The following is a 13,743-nucleotide window of genomic DNA, read 5'->3' on the forward strand; positions in this document are numbered from 1 at the left end:
ATAATTACACTGATCAGTTTTTGATTTATAGTATTACTGGTTATGTATGCATGTGATTATAGTATTACTGGTTGTGTATGCATGTGACATTTTCTCCAGTGGATATACCTCATTCAGGTGTGTAACAATTTTTAAAATAAATAAATGAAAAAAAATCAATGCACTTGGTCCAGTAAATCCCAAATGGGCCATTATAGGACTAGAAAGTCAGATATTTACATATTATACTGTACAGTAGCATACTACTAAGTTATGAGTTCATTCTTATCATGTTGTTTTTTCTCATTCTTAATAGGATCTTCCTTCTTCACAAACAAGATTTGTGAACAAAAATCTTTATCTTCTTTCCTAGATTGCCCAGAGGTATCAACTTCATGAAGTCACTGCCTATCTGTTAGAAAAGAAAGGAGATATTCATGGTGCCTTCTTAATAATGCTAAAGGTAATATTTTACTCTGTTTGCTTTGTCATGTTTCTATCGATCCCTCTATTCATTCATCAATCTATCTTTTTTTGAGATATATTTATAATTGACATGTAGCATTGTATAAATTTTCATCAATCCACCTTAATTTTTTATGTTACAAAGTAAATTGGAGACAGTACATTTTACCTCTAAATATTTATGGGTGTAATTGACTAGAGTTCAATATTTCTTTGTGGTACTTTTTTAGGGTAATATTTACATACAACAGAATGTATACGTCTTAAATGTACCACTTGATGAGTTTTCACAAATGCATACACAGGTAACCCTAGTATCTAACAAGGTAGAGAACATTACCTTCACCCCAGAAAGTTCCCTCCTTCTCCTCCCCAGTTAGTTCCCACTCCCATTCTCCAGACATAATCACTCTTCTGACATTTTTCACCATGAATTAGTTTTGCCTATTTTATTCATTCACATTAATGGAATCATTCAGTAGGTACTCTTATGTAATTCTTCTTCCATTGAACATAATGTTTTTGAGACTTATCTCTGTTATTGCATGTATCAGTAGTTTGTTCCTTTTATTGCAGAGTAGTATTTAATTGTATGAGTATACCACAGTTTACTATGCTTCTGTTGATTGACACCTGGACTATTTGTAGCATTTGGCTCTTTTGAATAAAGCTGCTATGATCACTCTTACACACAGATGTTTTCATTTCCTGAGAGTCAATACAAAGGAGTGAATTGCTGGGTCACAGAATAGGTATAGATTTAGTTTTATAAGAAATTATCAGACCTCTTTCCAAAGTGGTTGTAGCATTTTACATCTCACCAATAATGTATGAATGTTTTGGTTGCTTCACATTCTCACTGACAGTTGGTGTTCTATGACTTTTGGAAAAAATTATTTTCCCATTCTCTTAATTGTAAAATATATGAAACATGAAATTTACCGTTTCAGTGGCATTAAGTATATTTACATTGCTGTACAACCATCACCATCACCCATTTCCAGAACTTTTTCCAATTCACAAACCCATTAAACAATTATTCCCCATTCTTCCTCAACCCAGCCCTTGGAAATCACCACTCTGCTTTTAGACTCTATAAATTTGATTACTCTAGGTACCTCATTAAAGTGAAAATATACAGTATTTGTGCTTCTTTGTCTATTATACTTAGCATAAAGTCTTCAAGATTTATCCATGTTGTAGCACGTGTCAGAATTTCATTCCTTTTTAAGGCTAAATATTTCGTTTTATGTATATACCACATTATCTATTAATTCATCGATGGGCACTTGGGTTGCTTCTACCTTTTGACTATTGTGAATAATGCTACTATGAACATGGGTACACAAATATCTTTTTGAGTCCCTGTTTTCAGTTCTTCTGGGTATATACCCAGAAGTGGGATTGCTGGATTAAATGCGGATTCTATTTTTAATTTTTGAGGAACTACCATACCGTTTTCCATAGTGGCTATATCATTTTACATTTCTACCAGCAATGCACTAAGGTTTCAGTTTTTCCACATGCCCACCAACACCTATTTTCTGTTTTCCTTTTTTTTAAAATTATTATTATTATTATTATTTGAATTCTATTGGGGAATATTGGGGAACAGTGTGTTTCTCCAGGGCCCATCAACTCCAAGTCGTTGTCTTCCAATCTAGTTGCGGAGGGCGCAGCTCAGCTCCAAGTCCAGTTACTGTTTTCAGTCTAGTTGCAGGGGGCACAGCCCCCCATCCTATGTGGGAGTTGAACCGGCAACCTTGTTGTTGAGAGCTTGCGCACTAACCAACAGAGCCATCTGGCCACCCCTCCAGAAGCTCAGCGGCAGCTCATTGTCTTCAATCTAGTTGTGGAGGGTGCAGCTCACTGGCCCATGTGGGCATCAAACTGGCAACCCTGTTATTCAGAGCTTGCACTCTAACCAACTGAGCCATTCGGCCACCCTATTTTCTGTTTTCTTGATAGTAGCCATTTTAATGGGTGTGAAGTGTTATATCAGTTTTTTAAATATTCATCTAATTAAGAATAGATTACAGATGTCTTATTTATATCAAAAAGTGCTCCATATTGGCTCCTCATGTAATTGTAAAACAGACCAGGAAGGATATTCCACGGAGGCTTTGAGTAGGCTCTTAACCTCTTTTTATCTCTAAGTTATCCCTACATCTCTTTTTTCCTTGCAATTTGTTGAAGATACCATGAACCTATTTTTAAAGGATAAGGAAAGGTATCCCTGGCATGGACGGGAGAAAAGAAGCAGGAGATCCTTGCAGGGAGTCAGACTATCATTTGTAAAGGCATGGGGCTGCAAAGAAATATGAACTGCTGCTAGGAGAGGAGCCAGCAGCTTTCCTAGTGCTCAGTTATCCATGTATAGGCAGGTCAGGCTAGAAACAAATGCTAGGACTGTGGGAGGATGGGGGAGTGGCGTATAGAGAAGGGGGAGGTAAAACTGGAAGCAGAGAGCACTTGGGATGCTGTTGCAGTAGTACAGGTGGGAATCAGTGAGGGCCTGAGCTAGGTGTGGCAGTGATGGAGAGAAGAGGATGTGAATTTGAGAACTTACTGATCATTTAAATACAGTATGGCGTGAATGAGAGGGAGTAGTTAATGACAATCCTATGATTTTTCACTTAACATTAGCCTGTAAGGGACCTCAAGAAAAGGAGAAGATTTTGGGTAGAAGGGATATATTCAAGTCAGCTTCTGTATATATTAAGAAGCCTTTGGAATATCAGTTAAGAGTGTCTAAGGGTTTAGGAGTCAGGAGAGCAGTGGCCTCTACGACTGCATATTTAGGCGATGTCACTGAAAGCTGTGCCCCACACTGTGGGGTAGACTCATCATGTCCTTTTTTATTCCCACTCACCCCTTTTTCTCATAACCCAGTATGAATTTTATCCCCTTACCCAAAGCATGGATAACTTCTAATCCTCATTACTGTGCCTAAAGAATGTCAGTGGTGACTATGTGGGTGGTACAACAGAAGCAGAAGTGGGGCAAAATAAGTGATACTTGATACTATGCTTTCTATATACGCAAGAATTCTCTTCTGAATAACAGAAACCATTCTTAATAACCTTGTTGTTTCCTGAGTTTTTCTGATAAAAAATGTTAATTCAGATATTTGGTGGATTAGAAATTAGTGTTCTTTTTATCTCCTAGAGACTACAAAGCAAACTTCAAGAGATAACCCATCAAGATGAAAGTAAGTTCTTGAGTGTAATTTACAATTTCTTTTTCAATCAACTTCATGTTGTTAAAGATGTTGTCTAATAAATTGCATTTATTAAGTAATAATTACTTTGATCTGCATAATTGCTGTTTATCCACTTTAACATTGATTCCAATTTTAGTTCATTTTCAAGGGCTCATAATAGGAGATCATATAAACCATGTGGCTTTGTGATGCTAATTGTCAGTGGAGTTCAATGTACAGAAAATTAGGCACTCTTTGCTGGTATTGACTTTTTTTTTGGTTATATTTCTCTACTTACGTTTTGGTTGTAAATGAGGTGCATAACTAATGTGTTAAAAATTACTATAATATGCTCAGGAACAGCAAATCAGAGTTTCTAATCAGTGAGTGATAACCAGTGTTTCTGTACTGAATTTATATAATTTTAGCACAAAGCATAAAACCTGAGAATTTAGACTCTTGAGTGGCTTTGTCACAGATAGCTATATAATTCCCATTATATTTCTTTATATTTAAAAAATTTATTTGGTAAAATATGCTAACATGAAATTCACCATTGAAACCATTTTTAAGTGTACAGTTAAGTGACATTAAGTACATTCACACTGTTGTGCAATTATCACCACCATCTATCCCCAGGATTTTTCCAACTCCCCAAACTGAAACTTTATACCCATTACACAGTTGCTCCCTATTTCCTCCTCTCCACTCAGCCCTTAGTAACCACCATTCTATTCTCTGACTCTATGAATTTGATTACTCTAAGTATCTCATATAAGTGGACCTACAGTATTTGTCCTTTTGGATCTAGCTTATTACATTTAACGTACTGTCTTCAAGATCTATCCATGTTGTAGCACATGTCATGATTCCATACCTTTTAAAGTCTGAATAATATTCCATTTTACGTATATACCACATTTTGTATCCATTGATCGATCAGTGGACACTTGGGTTTCTTTCACCTTTGAGTATTGTAAATAATGCTGCTATGAACATGGGTGTGCAAACATCAGAAGTAGGATTGCTAGATTAAATGGTAATTCTATTTTTAATTTTTTGAGGAACCATCATGTTGTTTTCCATAGCACTATATCATTTTACGTTTCCACCAGCAATGCACATGAGTTTAAATTTCTCCACATCCTCATTAACAATTGTTATTTTCAGTTCTCTTGATAGTAGCCATCCTCATGGGTGAGGTGGTATCTCATTGTGGTTTTGATTAGCATTTCCTTAATTATTAGTGATATTTAGCATCTTTTCATGTACTTGTTGGCCATTTGTATATCTTCTTTGGAGAAATGTCTATTTAAGTCCTTCGCCCACGTTTTAATTGGATTATTTGTTTTCCTATTACTTAACATTTTCAAAATACATTTCTTGGACCCCTTGGCCCACACATTCTCCCAAACATTGGTACCCTGATTCTCTGTAGATTATTTATTTTTGGAACCTCAGTAAACACTTCGTAACTTTTCCATATTTAATCCAAGTAAACATTTAATTACTATTTTTGTACTGTCAGTGTGTATTCAGTCAATTAGACTATGTTAGGTCTGTTGCATTTATGACATTTTTCTTTTTCAATTTAGTGTTATGAGAATATCTTTTGCAGAGATTACATGAAAGATTGAGGGAAAAGTAAGACATATATTTCCCCATAGCACTGCAATGATTTGCAGGTGATATGTCTAGAGAAGACAGTTCTTTGAATTCTCATGAAGATAAATTTCTCAGTAGTAGTCTCATGTCTACCATTTACTTTCAGATTCAATTTTGACAGTATGCTTAAGAATTTGAGAGGATGCTGATTGCAATACACTCTGCTAGTTCCCATGGGTTATTTATACAGATGGCTAAAAGACAGTTCTCACCCAAAGAACTACAGTCTTGTGAAGGAGACAGATATGTGAATTAAAAACTTGCAGAGCAGGTGGAGTCAAGTATTATAAAAGAGGTGCATTAAAAGTGGCAAGGATTGTGGAAAATTAGGGAACAATTTGTAGCTAATGAATCAAAGATACTTTTGTGGAAGACATGACCTTTAAAGTAATTAAGATTGGAATGAAGAATAGGCGTTTCATAGGCAAAAAGCAAGGAAAGGGCCTTCTAGGCCGAGGAGAACATGAACATGAAAGTACCTGGCCGGCAACCTCAGGGAGTAAGAAATAATCTGGTGATATAAAAGCACAGAGTGTGAGAAGCTGAGCCAGAGTGTTTACTAGGTTTACTTAGGATGAGAGGTTTACTCACAGTCTATTTTTAAAAATTAGAAGTCTTCGATGGTTTTTGTGGATGGGACTTGTATGTTTGGATTTGCGCTTAAGAAAACTTTAGTGACAGCACAAAAGGGAATGCGGGAGGCAAGATTTAGAAGTCAACAGTTTAATTAAGAGACTGCTGCTATAGTGCAAATAAGGTGATGAAGAGTTTCGCAGAGTAAAAGTAGTGGGCATATGAGAGTATGGAAGTAGAATTAACAATATTGGCTGTGTGGGTAACAAAATTGAATGGGTGAATGAGAGAGAAGCATCAAAGGTGATGAAGGTTTATAAACTAGTTGACTTAAAGATGATAGTTCCATTAATTTAGTTTGGAATTGTAGGGAGAGGAGTAGATTTGAAGTGAGAAAAATAGGTTGGGTTTTTCATATAGAAAATTCAAGGTGATTGCAGGACATCCATGTAGAGACAGATGTCTTAGAGTCCGTTGAAAATTCAACCTGCAGATTTTGAAAGGAATAAGGGATGGAGGTGTATATTTGAAAGTTATTAGCAAGCATGTGAAAATTAAAACCATAAGAGTGGCTGAAATTACTGAAAAATGAAAAGAAAAGGGCCTAAAGTATTTAGTATTTTGGAGGAATACCCACAATTAAGAAACAGAGGAAGAAATAGTAGAGAAGAAAGGTGAAAGATAATCTCTCCACTAATCCACAAATAGATTATTGGGAATTTTCCATAGCTAAAGCATATTAAATTGCCAAATTTGGTGTACTTTATATGTCCTATGAATGTTTAACATTGATATAGAAAAGTATTGCACAGAATCATCTGGTTTTGAATCTACTAAACCTCGGTATCGGGTCTTATCGATGATTATGTAATAGAAAACTAAAGGTATACAGAGAAATTTTTTTAATTTTTTACAGAAGCTTTGAGATTATCATTAATATATCCTTAAGTGATATTAGCAATTTTTCTGAATCTAGACACCAAAGAGGATCCCTCGTTGAAGGATGTTGAAGATGCTGTGGCAGAGACAATCGCCCTTTGCCAGAGAAATTCACATAATTTGAACCAGCAGCAAAGAGAGGTAGGAGAATGACTACTTAGGTATTTAAAAGTCTGTTCTGGTCTGAAAGTAGGAATTAATTCTATTTCCACTGCCCTCTCAGCGATCTGAGTTCAGTCCAACTGGATTTTAATCACTGTTTAGTGCTCCCAGGTGTATAAGACTCCCAAAGTTACTATGAGGTTTGCCTGCCCTCTTGGTTCTCACAAAAGGCTTTATATTCTTAGATTTGGCTGTGCCGCAAAACGTTGGTGTGTGAATACTAGATGTCCTTGTTCTCTTTGGACTGAGATTTTCTGTATTTTGTGTAGTAATATTGTAGATCTGTCATCATTTATCTTCTATTCCCCATGGATGAAAGTGAGCATGAGGAACTGGAGGAAAACCCTTCGGGATACAGAGAAAGCTGGAAAAGGTTGAGGAAGGTTATGATACAGTAGTTCCCAACCTTGGCTGCACATTAAAGTCACGTGGGAGCTTTGAAAACTCCCAGCACACACACTGCACCCCAGGTCAACTAAAGTCTCTGTGGCTGTGACCCAGTCATCGGTATGTTTTAAAGCTTCCCACATGATTTCGGAGTGCAGTTAAGGTTGGAAGCACTTCTGCAACAGATTCCAGACTGCAGTAAAGGAGAACACAACACTGAGCTCCTGTGCAGGTGGGAGTCACAGCAGGGAAGCAGAAACTAAGGGGGCGAGATGTGACTTGACAGCTAAGTTCTACAGTAGTTATAAGAAGTGAAACTTTGGCAGCGTGATATGCATATGCGTAAGTCCTCTGGTGCCTGGCCCTCCAGGCTGTGGCCTCTCACTTGCCACTACCTGGCCTCTTTGCACTGCCTGGTTTTCTGAAATGGGAAGCAGGGTAAATGTTTCAAGTTAGCCATACGTGTTACAATGGCAATAATAAACTTGGTTTGTTTTCTGTTCTTATGAGATGGGTAAACTTCTTTACGTTTTTGTGAAGGGTTTTTTTTTATTAGTTTCAGGTGTACAAAACAATGTAACAGTTAGACATTTATACCCCTCACAAAGTGATAACCCGCCTTCCCCAATCTCCTACCCCTCTGACATCATATATAGCTGTTACAGTTCCACTGACTCTATTCCTTCTGCTGTACTCCACATCCTGTGACTATATATGTATATAATATTAAAATATAGTTGACATTCATTATTATTCAGCTTCAGCTTCAGGTGTACAGTGCAGTGGTCAGGCACCTACACCATCCATGAAGTGGTCTCCCTAATAAGACAAGTGTCTATCTGACCCCCTACAAAATCTTTACAACATTATTGATTATATTCCTCAAACTGTCTTTCATATGTGAAGGATTTTTAAGATCATAAAATTTGATAACTCTTTAGAATATAAATTATGTATAACAAGCACATTTACCTAATAGATGTGACTATTTTCTTTATTAAAATTTTTTTGTGTGTAAAAAAAATACATATCCGTCATTAAAAAAAAAAAAATCCTGCAATACAGAAACTTACAAAGAAGGATGTTTTAAAAAATTACCCTGGCTTTGCTGCATCTATAGCAAAGGATAAAGTGAGGATGCAGACTATTCTCAGCAGTCAGACTGGACGTCCTAGAAAACGTGGACGTCACTCCGCAGGGACCACAGTTACTGTGAAGGGCCCCAGAGGCACCCTGTGGAACTTCGATCACATCCATGTAGAACTCAGTCTCCCTGGAAAGAAAAGAAGAGGCTCCGGTGACAATGGTGGGGACATAGGAAGGAACTGGCTCCTGTTCGCACTACCTGTCACATACAGAACACGATCGAGGGTTACATTGGGCTTCTGAAACACGATGCGGTCTGCGCGAGCTCACTTCCCCATCAACGTTATTCAGGAGAATGGTTCTCCTGTTGAAATCCGAAATTTCTTGGGTGAAAAATATATCTGCAAGGTTCGCATGAGGTCAAGTGTTGCTTGTTCAGTATCTCAAGCCCAGAAAAATGAGTTAATTCTTGAAGGAAATGATACTGAACTTGTATCAAATTCAGCTGCTTTGATTCAACAAGCCACAGCAGTTAAAAACAAGGATATCAGAAAATTTTGGGATGGTATGTGTTTCTGAAAAAGGAATAGTTCCGCAGGCTGTTGAATAAGATCTAAGTTGTCCAGCTACAGAAACACCGAGATGTTGAGTGATTCCTCAGACTCTTTTGTGATATTTTAAAGATGCAATCAAAATCATGTATTGAAGAAAAAAAATTACCCTGTAGCTATCCTATCACGCAAAAATAACCATCATCATTTGGTAAATATCACTCTAGATATTTTTATCTGTCTTGGTTAACATGATTTTAGAAAAATTGAATCAAATGTTTGCTTTTAAAAATAAACCTGGTATACAATCTCATTTAGGAAGATTATGTAAAACTAAGGAATTTCTAAATTTCAAATATTTATTTACCATACTATTTTTTATAAATGTCACTAAAGTTTTAAAAAATATGAAGTCTAATAGGTTTTCAAATACATTTCAGTTTTTTATAATATCTGTGATGCCAAGCCGGTAAGGAAATTTGCATGCACTCTTGCTTGCTCTAACCTCTCTTCTCCAACCCTCTTAATTTTAATTAGTTATGTTACTTTACCTTATTAAGGTTAATAACGCGTTCTTTCCTGAATCCATAGTTCTCATAATTGTTTAATTTTTATTTAAATGGATTATGGGTTTTACACCAGTCCTTTTGCCATGATTTTTCCATCCTAAGTTTTTATTTTCATTTATCTTTTGGTTAGCTGGCTATATTTGGACATGGTTGTACTTTGATAGAAAAACAGAAAAGGGCAAAATTGTTAAATTTATGTATATACATATTTAATACTAAGCCTTTTTAATTTTTCAACCCATCCATCTCCTCTCTAATATATATGTGATATTCTTCTTCACATGGAAATTTTAAGGAAAGATAACAATTATGTTATAAATAGAGCGGTTCATGTTTACATAAGCTGAAATATGTCCAGGTTCACATATATTAATGGTAGAATTAGATATAAAATCCATGCCTCTAGAACTTTGGGGATTATTATGACTGTATTTGAATCTGTATCTTTTAATCAGAAACAGGAACAAAGCCTTTGATGTGGCAAAAGGGAAATTTATATTTTTTTGTCAAAAAGTGTCTGAATTAGAATTTGTTTAATCAAGATATTTGATGTTGCACTTCTTTATGATGATAAAGATTTTTCCTAAGTCTTAAGTGTGCAGAATTTGGAGTCAGATACCAATTTACTGGCGTTGTGATCTTTGGCAAATTATTTAACTTCTCTAAGCTTAATTTTCTTCTTGCAACTGAAGATAATGCTTACTGTATAAGGTTACTATGAGACTGAAATGAGAAAATGTATGTAAAGCATATAATACAGTGTTCAGTGTAATAGGAATAAATACACGATAGCTCTATCTCGTGATGTGGTTGCAAATGTTAATTGAAATAATGTTAACTTCCACTTCTTGGTCTGTGATGACTAAGGAAATACAAAATAATGCTTGATGTAGGAAAAAACTTTGGATAACCTTTATTCATATATCTTGTTTGACATAGTTGAAGAAAAATGGGGGAAAGGTAGGTGTAGGGGGTGTCTCTTTCCTTCTGCAGTGCACAGGATTATTTAGACTTGGTCGGTGATGCATTTATACCAGAGTAAGTCAGAACCTAGCAGGAGGCTCTGTCCTGGCTCCATTGAATCCACCCTCCTGAGACACAGAAGATTGCAGTTCTGAGGTCTACACTTACTTAACTTCAGCTTCCTTTTTTCCCCAAGGTGTAGGGTAAAGCTATCTTTTCTAGCTATGGTCTCTGCTTTTTATTGTCTTTTCTCTTCCCAGTCAAGTGTTCCATCTTTTTCTAATTTTACCAACAAATGTATGTGGAAAGTACATTTCAACCTGTGAAACACTATGCTGATGTTACTTAACAATAACAACACTTTTGTTTTTGTTTTCCTCTGACAGACACTCTGGTTTCCATTGTTGGAAGCAATGATGGCCCCTCAGAAGCTGTCTAGTTCAGCTGTACCTCATGTACACTCTGAAGGTAAGTTGATCAGAATCTACCTGTACCATTGCCTCATTTTTATCTGCTAAAGATAATCATTGTGATAACCTTTTCCAATTATCATATCTTTCTTAATGAAATCATATTGTAGTGTTGATCTCATCTTTCAGGTTCAATTCTTTCTGTGGCACCAATTATATCATTTGTCTTGACTAGTAATAGCTTTGCAACTTATCAATACTTAACCTTAAAATATCAAACTAGCCTTGGTTAGCTAAGTTTCTAGAAAACTATATGAATCTACCATTTCCCACTGACTTGTAAGAAAAACCAAAAACTCTTATTTTAAACTAACCTTAATATTAATGTTTTATTACAACAGCTCTGAAATCTTTGACCATGCAAGTTCTAAACAGCATGGCAACATTTATTGCCCTTCCATCAATCTTGCAAAGAATCTTACAGGTGAGTTAAAAAGGTTAAAAAATTCGATGTTGATCAATTTCAGCTAATACTTTAGTTATATATAAACAACAGCAAATTGGACTAATGTTTAAAGGTGTCTCAAGCATGATGCAGGTAATTTGGGGCATTAGCTAAATATCTAACTCTCATCTTGAATCTTTCCTAGCACTCCAGTGGCATGGTTTTGCCTGGCACACACTAATGACCCTCATGTTAACTGCTAGCTCGGGGTTTCCTATTGGTGTGCTCACTGGGAGAGAATTACCATTATTTCCAGCTGCTTATACTTTTAGATCAAAAAAAGATAACAGAAACATTAAGTTAACATAATCATTTCTTAATCATTGGTTGTTACTTAGGTTGTCTAACTCATAGTAAAACTTTCTTTATGTCCAGAACTCATCCCCTACTTTAGATTCTAGCAGGCTTGTTGGCCAAAGCTTTTGGAGAAAACATCATTCTAGCCTGTTTTCTTCAGCAAAAAGGCCTGAGCCTTTCCAACTTCATCAAAAGGAGAACATTAACAATACACTAAGATATATTTTTTTTAAAATCTGTGAACATTCTTGGGGAAACAACAGGAATCCTCCTTGGAGTCCATTTTGTCTTCCTTCACTTTATGCAGTATAGAGACACACCAAGAAAAAAAAAAGATAGTAATACGATGCCATTGGTCTTTATAGTTTTCAAATGATTTTTATCCAATCAAGAATGTCCCTGTCAGCTCTCTTTTAAGATTCTCCAAGCCCTTCTTCCCATCTGGTATTCAGCGTCTGGGCCTTTGCTGATAAAGACCACTGCACCCAGTAGTCTGTCATCACATAACATCTTATCATTGAGACGGTCTCTTTACGTATGTTATCTCATTTGATCCCCGTCGTCTTTGAATAATTCTTTGATATAGACTACTTCTCTTATATTCATTTAAAAATGCATTTCTCGTAAGGTTTTTAATCACATGAAAGAAATATCTCCATAAGGCAGGAATACTTTAATTTACCCAGTAAATTAGGAAAGATGAAATCCTAAAGCTCAGAGAGGCTTCTCTTTCAGTGTATGCGTTTTGCTTTATGTTGAGCTTTAACCACACTTTCTGATACATAAATTATAATAAGTAAAAAATCTATTTTTCCCTTGGCAAAAACATGATTTTAAAAAAAATTTCTATTTTAAAATTCATGTCTTTGAAGGCTTTTGATACTTGAAAATCTTTGCTTTATTTTGAGTTATACTGGCATTCATTGTAATTATATTCTTATCATTTTCTACCCTCAGTGGTTATTAACTCCTGCTAATCAGGAGGGTATGCTAGTTCTTAAATTCCTTATTTGCACATTTGTGATTACTATAATAACTCTACCTTATATTTATAGAGAGATTTTTATTTTTTCATGTTACTTTCACAGATATTATCTCATTTAAAGCACACAATCTTTGAGGTAGGGTAGGGCTACCATAAAGTTTTCTGTTCACGAAGGGTGAAACTGAAGTATAGACAAGTTAAGCACCTACCCCACCATTAGTGGCAGAGTTTGGATACCCTCAAAGTCTCTTAGCTCCTAATTTGTGCTCTTTCCTATTATATCATGTAAGCTTTTTCATTTGTTTCAGCCCCTGATTTTTTGAAGAGTTCATTATTAATTAGTTTATTAATTATATATTAACCTGTTTGGTCATTACCTATATAGATGAAATGCACAGTTCTTACCCTAAAAAAGCTCTTAGAGACAGAAAAAGGTTGCCAATTCAATCCCTGTATGGGCCACTGTGAGCTGCACCCTCCTTAAAAAACAAAAAAACAAAACAGGCCTTGGTCTATGATAGACAAGAGAAGAAAATGTTCTAATATAACTATTCACAGGGCTCTAAGCAAGTAACAGTAGCCACCTTCAAGGGTCATCTGCTCTGAACTCCATGAGGGTGATTGTCACTCTCCATCCCTATACTTTCGGTCCACGGGATTATAATAGGAACAGCCACCGGAAAGCGTGACCCTGCCTCCTGGCTCTACCTGATTGACTCAGGGTGGGCAACTGGCCTAAACAGGGCCAAGCAGTGTCCTTTACTGGAAATTTTAGAACTGAACTTGAGAAAGGCGAGCAAGTCTCTCTTCAGGTCTCTGGATTATATAAGTCACAAAGTTCAGGAGCTGGCATTGACTACTTTTCCATCATATGGACCGAAATAGTTAAAACAAAATAAGTTAATCTATAGAGAGGAGGAGAAGAATGAAGTAGACACGCAAAGAGGAAAATAGACAAGACCATAGAGAAGCAAAAAGATACAAGAAGAGGATTCAAGACAGTGG

The 13,743-nt window shown here is 36.0% G+C and overlaps 1 protein-coding gene across 4 annotated transcripts in view; it reads left to right on the forward strand.

Moving 5' to 3' along the window:
• The window catches only part of VPS8 (VPS8 subunit of CORVET complex), a 242,373-nt gene that overhangs the window by 158,351 nt on the left and 70,279 nt on the right, over window positions 1–13,743 (forward strand). For all 4 annotated transcript variants that reach the window (XM_019735832.2, XM_074328957.1, XM_074328952.1 and 1 more), the window contains 5 exons: window positions 353–442; window positions 3,613–3,655; window positions 6,861–6,964; window positions 10,928–11,009; window positions 11,353–11,435. In XM_019735832.2, the coding sequence (XP_019591391.2) occupies window positions 353–442; window positions 3,613–3,655; window positions 6,861–6,964; window positions 10,928–11,009; window positions 11,353–11,435 (402 nt within the window). The remainder of the gene's footprint in view (window positions 1–352; window positions 443–3,612; window positions 3,656–6,860; window positions 6,965–10,927; window positions 11,010–11,352; window positions 11,436–13,743) is intronic.

This window comes from Rhinolophus sinicus, linkage group LG01 (assembly GCF_036562045.2).
Source record: "Rhinolophus sinicus isolate RSC01 linkage group LG01, ASM3656204v1, whole genome shotgun sequence".
NCBI lineage: Eukaryota > Metazoa > Chordata > Mammalia > Chiroptera > Rhinolophidae > Rhinolophus > Rhinolophus sinicus.